This window comes from Heptranchias perlo, chromosome 31 (genome assembly GCF_035084215.1).
Source record: "Heptranchias perlo isolate sHepPer1 chromosome 31, sHepPer1.hap1, whole genome shotgun sequence".
NCBI lineage: Eukaryota > Metazoa > Chordata > Chondrichthyes > Hexanchiformes > Hexanchidae > Heptranchias > Heptranchias perlo.
In genome coordinates, this window is record NC_090355.1 from 6875746 (window position 1) to 6885689 (window position 9944).

Consider the following 9944-nt stretch of genomic DNA (forward strand, 5'->3'; position numbering starts at 1 on the left):
ACCTTAAAATTAGAGCTAGGCCATTCAGGGGTGATGTCAGGAAGCATTTCTATGGGGCCGGGGTAAATTGGATTACTCTTTTTCAAAGAGTCAGCACAGGCACGGTGGGCCAAATGCAAGTAGGAACAACCATAATGGTGGAAGCAACATTGAGAGGAGACATGGTCCTGTTCCAGTGTATTATGCACCAGACTCTGGAGGAGCAAAGATTAGGGTCAAAGGGGGCCCCACTGCATTGATTTTTGTCTATAAACGCTGGCGCACTGACCAAGCCCCCAAAATACTGCCCGTTGCCATGAAATGGTATGTATGGAGAGAGAGAGATACATAAATCATAGAATCATAGAAAGGTTACAGCACAGAAGGAGGCCATTTGGCCCATCGAGTCCGTGCCGGTTCTATGCAAGAGCAATCCAGCTAGTCCCACTCCCCGGCCCTATCCCCGCAGCCCTGCAAATTTTTTTCCTTTCAAGTACGTATCCAGTTCCCTTTGAAAGCCATGATTGAATCTGCCTCCACCACCCCCTCTGGCAGTGCATTCCAGATCCTAACCACTCGCTGTATAAAAAAAGTTATTCCTCATGTCACCTTTGGTTCTTTTGCCAATCACCGTAAATCTACGTCCTCTGGTTCTTGACCCTTCCGCCAAAGGGAACAGTTTCTCTCTATCTAATCTGTCTAGACCCTTCATGATTTTGAATACCTCTATTAAATCTCCTCTCAACCTTCTCTGTTCCAAGGAGAACAACCCCAGATTCTCCAGTCTGTCCAGGTAACTAAAGTCCCTCATCCCTGGAATCATTCTAGTAAATCTCTTCTGCACCCTCTCTAAGGCCTTCACATCTTTCCTAAAGTGCGGTGCCCAGAACTGGACACAATACTCCAGTTGTGGCCAAACCAGTGTTTTATAAAGGTTCATCATGACTTCCTTGCTTTTGTACTCTATGCCTCTATTTATAAAGCCCAGCATCCCAAATGCTTTTTTAACCACTTTCTCAACCTGCCCTGCCACCTTCAACAATTTATGTACATATAGCCCCAGACCTATCTGTTCCTGTGCCCCTTTTAGAATTGTGCTCTTTAGTTTATATTGCCTTTCCTCATTCTTCCTACCGAAATGTATCACTTCGCATTTTTCTGCGTTAAATTTTATCTGCCATGTGTCCGCCCATGCCACCAGCCTGTCCATATCCTCTTGAATTCTATCTCTATCCTCCTCACTGTTCACTACACTTCCAAGTTTTGTGTTATTTGGAAATTGTGCCCTGTAACCCAAGTCCAAGTCATTAATATATATCAAGAAAAGCAGTGGTCCTAGTGCCTACCCCTGGGGAACACCTCCCCCCAGTCCGAAAAACAGCCATTCACTACTACTCTCTGTTTCCTGTTATTTAGACAATTCTGTATCCACGTTGCTACTGCCCCCTTTATTCCATGGGCCGTAATCTTGATGATAAGCCTACAATGCGGCATTTTTATCAAACGCCTTTTGAAAGTCCATATACACCACATCAACTTCATTGCCCTCATCTATGCTCTCTGTTACCTCATCAAAAAACTCAATCAGATTAGTTAAACACGATTTGCCTTTGACAAATCCATGCTGGCTTTCCCTAATCATTCCACACTTGTCCAAGTGACTGCTAATTCTGTTCCAGATTATCGTTTCTAAAAGATTCCCCACCATTGAGGTCAAACTGACTGGCCTGTAGTTGCTGGGTTTATCCTGATACCCTTTTTTGAACAATGGTGTAACATTTGCAATTCTCCAGTCCTCTGGCACCGCCCCCTTATTTAAGAATGATTGGAAGATTATGACCAGTACTTCCACAATTTCCACCCTTACTTCCCTCAGCAACCTAGGCTGCGACCCAACCAGACCATGTGACTTATCCACTTTCAGTACAGCTAGCCTTTCTAGTACCTACTCTTTATCAATTTTTAGCCCATCCAGTATCTCAACTATCTCCTCTTTTACTATGACTTTGGCAGCATCTTCTTCCTTGGTAATGACAGATGCAAAGTACTCATTTAGTACCTCGGCCATGCCCTCTGCCTCCATGAGTAGATCTCCTTTTTGGTCCCTAATCGGCCCCACCTCTTACTACCCATTTACTGTTAACATGCCTATAGAAGACTTTTGGATTCCCTTTTATGTTGGCCGCCAGTCTATTCTCATACTCTTTGCCCCTCTTATTTCCTTTTTCACTTCCCCTCTGAACTTTCTATATTCAGCCTGGTTTTCATTTGTGTTATCAACCTGACATGTCATATGTCGCTTTGTTCTGCTTCATCTTATTCTCTGTCTCTTTTGTCATCCAGGGCGCTCTGGCTTTAGTTGCCCTACCTTTCTCCCCAGTGGGAAAGTACCTAGACTGTACCCGATCCATTTCCTCCTTAAAGGCCACCCATTGTTCAATTACAGTTTTGCCTGCCAATCTTTGATTCCAATTTACCCGGGCCAGATCTGTTCTCATCCCACTGAAATTGGCCCTCCTCCAATTGAGTATTTTTGCTTTAGAGTGATCCATGTCCTTTTCCATAGCTATTCTAAACCTTATGATACCATGATCTCTGTTCCCTAAATGTTCCCCCACTGACACTTGCTTCACTTGGCCCGCCTTAGTCCCCAGAACCAAATCCAGCAATGCCTCCTTCCTCGTTGGGCCGGAAAAGTACTGGTCAAGAAAATTTTCCTGAATACACTTCAAAAATTGCTCCCCCTCTTTGCCCTTTACACTATTACTATCCCAGTCTATATTAGGATAGTTGAAGTCTGCCGTTATCACTACTCCTATGGCTTTTGCACCTCTCTGTAACTTCCCTGCAAATTTGCTCTTCTATATCCTTCCCGCTAGTTGGTGGCCTATAGAATACACCCAGTAGTGTGATGGCACCTCTATTGTTTCTTAACTCTAAGCAAATAGATTGTGTCCTTGACCCCTCCAAGACATCCTTTCTCTCCAGCACTGCAATATTCTGCTTAATCAATACAGCCAACCCCCTTCCTTTCTTTCCTTCCTTATCTTTCCTGAACACCTTGTATCCAGGAATATTTAGTACCCAATCCTGCCCATTTTTGAGCCAGGTCTCCGTTATTACCACTACATCATATTCCCATGTGGCTATTTGAGCCTGCAGCTCACCAACCTTATTTAACACGCTGCGTGTCAGTAGACTGGATTCAAGGACCATGTGCTAAATCACTGTGCTGCCACTTCTCACAGAGCTATTAGAGTTATGAGATATGCTGCCATCAATAAATGCTGGCACTTTATTGACTGTAGCATGATGTTGTGCTTGCAGGGTATGCATGCTGGTGAATTGGCTTCAACATTATAGCCCAAGTTCTCTGACACACGCTCATTAAAGAAGGTTCCCCCTGGGAGTGCAGCATCAGGGATTCTTCTATTTCATACCCTGACCACTGCCAGTAGGTTGTTTCTTTGGTCAGAAGGAGCTTTCAATCTATGGTGATCTGTACAGACAGATCAATACAACTCATTAATCAACTTGCCTGGGCACAAAACACTCCCATTCTGGGAAAAGCCCACTTGGGACTGCCGTCTCACTTCGAATCATAGAATCACACAACACAGAAGGATGCCATTTGGCCCATCTTGCCTGTGCCGGCTCTTTGAAAGAGCTGTCCAAACTAGTCCCACTCCCCTGCTCTTTCCCCATAGCAATTTTTTCCCCTTCAAGTATTTATCCAATTCCCTTTTGAAAGTTACTACTGAATCTGCTACCACCACCCTTTCAGGCAGTGCATTCCAGATCATAAAAACTCACTGCATAAAAAAATTTCTCCTCATCCCTCCTCTGGTTCTTTTGCCAATTACCTTAAATCTGTGTCCTCTGGTTACCGACCCTGCTGCCAGTGGAAACAGTTTCTCCCTATTTACTCTATCAAAACCCCTCATAATTTTGACCACCTCTATTAAATCTCCCCTTAACCTTCTCTGCTCTAAGGAGAATAACCCCGGCTTCTCCAGTCTATCCACATAACTGAAGTCCCTCATCCCTGGTACCATTCTAGTAAATCTCCTCTGCACCCTCTCCAAGGCCTTGACATCCTTCCTAAAGTGTGGTGCCCAGAATTGGACACAATACTCCAGCTGAGGCCTAACCAGTGATGTATAAAGGTTTAACATATCTTCCCGTATGCTTTTTTAACAGCCTTGCTCTGTGGTGCTCTTTTTTTTAGTGGTTCAGTGAAGAATTAGAACACTGGTTCGTCGCTCTGTTCAGTTTGCAGTCTCCTCCCTGTCACTGGGCAAGCACCAGCTGCCTCCCCTCCGTGAGAGGCTTAAAAAAAAAAATCAAAGGTGGAGCTTTCTCCCAATCGTTCTCTGTGGCAGCGGTATGGCAAAGAGCTGGTCAATTGGATTGCCCAGCCTCTCTCCATCTTGGCTTTAGAGTGTTGCATAATGTGGAGAGAAAATTGGGGGCAGGGTGGGGAAGGGGGACGTACCTGAAAAAAGAGAGTGGGGTTTTATTGCATGATTGTCGATGGATATCCTCCGAAGTTATCTTTCTCTTTCCAGGCTCAGCTTTCGTTCAACACGGACACACTGTGCTGAGTAGATGAAGTCCCCCATGAAGATTACCATCTCTGAACACCTTGTACACGACATTTGAGAACTTTGCATCATCCCAGCACAAGACTAAGGGCAGTGCTGGGAGTGGGGGGGGAGTGGAAATGACCGTTTGTACGGTCGATAGGTTCCTTCGAGCTGAAACACACTTCGGATGGAGACATTAAACCCAGCAACCAGCAGAGAACGCTGCTCCGTGGGCGTGAGCGGTTTTGGTACCCATGCATTGCTTCTGGGTCGTATTGGCGAAGTAGATCTCCAACGAACATGAGTTCCTTTGCATTTTATTTAATGCAGAGCTGTTTTATTTTAATGCACTGTCAAAAAAAAAAAGTGTGTATAAAAGCTGTCTGCTGTGTATTGGAATATTTAAAAGTTTATTTTTAAGAACAGTGTAGAAGTGATGAGCAAAACATTTAGGATCCTTATTTTCAATTACTAAAATGTTGTAAACACTCAGATATTTAACCCTCGTCATAACAGCAAATGCGTGAATTTAGCCTATGCACCCTGGGCCTAAGGCCTACAGATCTTTACGGTAAAATCCAGACTACAAATTAGGCCTAACCACGAAAAGTCTTAAGTGCAATTCTGCTTTGTGCACATAACAGTGACTCAAATGCTAAGAGCTAGTTTAAATTACTGCCAGTGTTTGTTGGATGGAAACCTAGAATGTTGGAGGCAGGAGCTGGTTGTTTGTTGTCAATGGCAGTCCAGCTTCCACTAAATGATTAGGATTTTCAATTTCAGAATTAGAAAAGGCAAAATCTTTTGAATTATTAATCAATGGACCATGCCCTGGAAATTAAAAGTTTGCTTATATTCTTCACAATCCTGTTTCCGGAAAAATACATTTGTAAGCACATTCTTACCATCTGACTAAACCCTTTGTGAGAATTTATAAATAAGATATCTCATTACCACTTTTTGAACCCACCCACATGCTACTGATTAGATCTTCAAAACATAAACAAGGGCAAACCAAAATCTTACTGTCACCCTGGTACTAACTAATTGTCTCTATACTTCTCCTCGATCTGTCCCTTTTCTTAGAAACCACAGTAAATCCTTCAGGTCTCTGTTCCGTGTACTTGGTTGACATTCTCTTTACGTTAACGTATTATTGAAGACAAAGTGCATGAAAACGAACCCACCTGATTTATTCCACCTCGTAACGATCACTTACACCAAATGAGCATAAAATAAAAGGGTTCAATTCCGACAGCTCAGACTAGAACTTCTGTGTGGCACAGGGCACTGTATGCAATTAGTTACCATTTTCCAAGGCTGCCTTCTGCTGACTAACTCATCTGAATCCTGAAGCAGCTCTTCCTAAATGGCTGTGACGCACTTTGGGTTAAAAATTGTCTTTAATTTGCGGGCATTTATTCTTGATTTTGTAAATGTAGCAACAGACAAGTGTGTGCCACAGCCCTTGTAAGTGCCTCCAAGGATGAAATAAAGCACAGAAGTATAATAGAAAACAAATAAAGGCCCCTTTAGCTATAAAATGAAATGAAATGTTCATCTAACTCTTAAAATTTTTTAGGTTTATTACACTCAAACTTCAGCCTATCCCTCGGCAGCTAAATTGGAAATAAATTCATTTTAAAAGGAAATGCTGCCATAACCTCAAACACAAGGTCAAAATACACGCCCAGCCAAAGCTCGCCTTTAAGTGATCATATAACCAGAGGAGAATTGGCCTTCTCAATTTAAGCAATGCTTCCCACCCCACGCAGAACTGTACATGTTGACAAAATCTCTGAGTGTTTACAATGAGCTGCAGTACAGGACTACAACTTCTCTTGAATGTGCTTTATTTAAAATAAGCATAAGCAACACGACAAAGAGTGCAAATGTAACCTCGAATTGCTGTTATTAGAGGTGGATGCTCAGTACTAACGCAGCTAATTATTGCAAAGATTCTAAACAGAAAGCATCGAGATATAACTCGCATTTAAAATGGAAAGCCTCATTTGTATATTTTTTTTCATTCTAAAGCATCTCCCTAATGTCAAAGTCACATTGAAGTTGACCCCCAATTCTTTTGAAGTGCTGAGATAAAGTGACCTAAGGTGATTGTCTGTGTGCACCTTCAGAGCCGTCTGTCAGCCAGGTGGGTGTGACTATGTGGCTGAGCCTCCAATCCGACAGCGACCTTGGATACTAGCCACATCAATCGACCTGGCAGACAATTGTTACAGTCAATAAGTCTTAGATTACTGCATCCCAGTCATTCTGTGGAACCGGGGACTGCCTTTTCTTTCATTTATTTTCGAAAATTAGTTATTTTGGTCAGTCAGAGCTTTGGAATTAAATGATGAAATTTGTGGGCCAGGAGGAGAGACGGTAGTTTTAAGTTGACTTTTATCTTTCGATACATCTCCATGGCAACCAGTGCAATGAAAATAAAGAATAATCAGTAAGGGAATTTTCTTTTTTTTTTGTATGTGTCATTAGAACTTAATCTGCATTGTTAATTCTGACCTTGCTTGAGAAGGCAGGGTTTAAAGAGACTTGTTGAAAGTAACTTGAGATCTAATTCTGTCCACTTTATATTTTCATTCTTTGTTTCCCCTCCTGCTTTCTGGACCTCAATTTTCAATTGATTGAAGATTTCTTCGTTAAGTGTGATCAAATTATGTTGTTTTTTTTTAAAGTTAACTGCTTGAACCCTACCATTGTATTGTGCCTCGTAATGTCATATCTTACCCCATGCACTTAAACACAAGGGATCTGAATGTTTGGAAGGCTGCATCCTGTCTTGAGAAAAAATGCTAAAAAGCTTGGCTCAAAAAAAAACAGGTATGAGACACATGGATTTCTGTATCGTGCAAAAGAAGAAAATCCAATGTGGAACAAGGTAATGGGGGTGAGCATTTCCATTAAAACCCTTTCTTTAGGAAAAAGAATTAAATAGTCACAAAGCATAACTTCACTTCAGATTACTTGTGATTTTCTCTTGTTACTTTCCCTTCTTGGTTTGTTTGCGGAATATTGATTTACAGTGGACGGTGATGGGTGTCGTTGAGGGGACGGGGAAGGATTGGATTTTGGAGGAGTTACTGAACCCAGCGGTGTAATGCAACTAAATTTAACTTGTAGCTTGCTGAAGCACCCCAGGCAGACTTAACTGCTACCTTTCCACTGAAACTACAACCCAGCTCCCACTTAATGGACAAACGTAAAGCAATAAAGTGCTGTCACCGTCGACTGGGATATGGGCACCGTGATAGTAATAAGCATCACTATTAGGAACAGCTGGACTGTTCAGTATAAACTCTCCATATAATGGAGGGCCTTTAAGTTCACTTTCCAACAGAGTAAAGCCCCTCTTTAGAAAAAAAAAATCAGGATTTCTCTCATGTTTGTTCTCTATAATTCCTTTAATGTGGACCTTCCTTTTAGATCCAAAGTGGCAAAGTCACACTAACAAACTACTCCAAAGTGGGTGCCAATAAATTTTATAAAGAATTGATACAACCGATCTGGTTGGTCCCAGTCCATAGAAGCCTGGTGCCGTGAGCATCACAAAGTATTGCAAAATAGAAATAGTATATGAGCAATGCAACGATATTAACAGTAGCCCTTTATGACCAGAAGCTTCACTGTTGGTCTGTCTAGCATTCATATTGGTCTCTCATCCCTCTTAATCTTTCAACTCCAGTGGCAGGCCCCCAGGACTTTTCCTGACATGCGGTTCCCGGTTTTCAAAATAAAATTCTTTTAAAAAGCTTTTCATCGACTTTGCCCAGAGCCTCCCTCTTCTCCAGAACCTCGTGCTTTCAACACTCTTGTATATTTTTGCAAAACTTTCTGTGTCTGGCCTGTTGAGCTGAGCTTTTGACCATCGATTTATTTGTGTGTTAATGGAATTGTTGACGTGCCTGTTCGTGAGAGCAGTGGACGTGTTAAGTAGTGTCATATTTGCACATTCCTGTGTGTGTCTCTTGTCTTTTATGGGGTATTTCTGACTGTTAGGCTAGAAGCGCCCTGCATTGCTGTAATGTTTTCGGTTCCTGATCTGTCGAGCATTTGCGTCACATTCAGAGCAATGACAGAATGGCCTGTATATTGCTAGCAAGAACAAAATAAATATTTGTTTTGTTGTATAAAACTTTTTTGGAGAGGCTTTGCCTTTTCATTTGGATTGTGATACTTGAATGAAGAACATAAGAAAATTCGGAATGAGAAAAGACCTTTCACCCCATCAAGCCCATCCCATCCATTATTCAATTGTGGGCTTCCCCTGATATCACCAAGCCGCATTGATCTCCTAATTTAAGGAGCCCTAAGTCCCTTCTCTGCTTGCCCTGTTAAAAAAAAAATCAAGCAGTAATATTAATATCTACCACTGTGCTACATGGGTGGTTTATTGCAGAGTGTAGAAAGGTGTGCCAGGAGTAGCACGAGGCATACCTTAGAATGAGGGCCGAACCTAGTGAAGCTACTGTACAGGGCCATCTGCATGCTAAACACCAAAAATAGCAGGCTATAGACAGAGCTCAGCTGCGCCACAACAAATTAACCAGAGCAAAGCTTTGTAGTCCTACCACATCCAGTTGAGAATGGTGGTGGGCAACTAACGGGAGGAGGAGGCTCCTTAAACGTCCCTCCATCATCAACCATGGTAGAAACCAGCACGTGAGTGCAAGAAACACAGCTGATGTGTTTTCAAGTGTCTAAAGCCGAAGCTAGAACCTGGATTATCCTACTCGGTGTCCTTCCAAGATCCCCACCTTCATAGATACCAGTGACTAGACAAGTGACATTAAGAAGGTGGTGAATGCACTGAACACAGCAAAGCCTGCAAACAATGACAACATCCCCGCAGGAGTGCTGAAGGCCTGCACATCAGAGTTAGTTGTTCCCCTAACCAAGCTGTCCCAGTACATCAGTGACACTGGCAATGTGGAAAATTATCCAAGTATGTCCTCTGTGTAGCATCCTCCCAAATAACAACAACTTGCATTTATATAGCACCTTTAACGTAGTAAAACATCCCAAGGCGCTTCACAGGCGTGTTATCAAACAAAATTTGACACCGAGCTACATAAAGAGATATTAGGACAGGTGACCAAAAGCTTAGACAAAGTGGGAGGTGTTAAGGAGCGACTTATGGGAGGAGAGAGAGCCCAAGAGGTTTGGGGAGGGAATTCCAGAGCTTACGGCCTAGACAGCTGAAGAAACGGCCGCCAATGATGGGGCAGTGAAAATTGGGGATGCGCATGAGGCCAGAATTGGAGGGGGGGGCAGAGTAGGTAAAGTGATAGAAGGTGTCGTCCATAGTGCCATCAAGCAACATCTATTGCCAATAAGCTGTTCAATGACGCTCAGTTTGGG

General features: G+C 42.7%; 1 protein-coding gene across 1 annotated transcript in view; it reads left to right on the forward strand.

Annotated features, from left to right (window-relative positions):
• The window catches only part of abca2 (ATP-binding cassette, sub-family A (ABC1), member 2), a 457180-nt gene extending 448462 nt beyond the window's left edge, over window positions 1-8718 (forward strand). The window contains exon 50 of the mRNA XM_067969563.1: window positions 4548-8718. Coding sequence (XP_067825664.1) covers window positions 4548-4583 — 36 coding nt within the window. The 3' untranslated portion in view covers window positions 4584-8718. The remainder of the gene's footprint in view (window positions 1-4547) is intronic.
• The last annotated feature ends 1226 nt before the right edge of the window (window positions 8719-9944 follow it).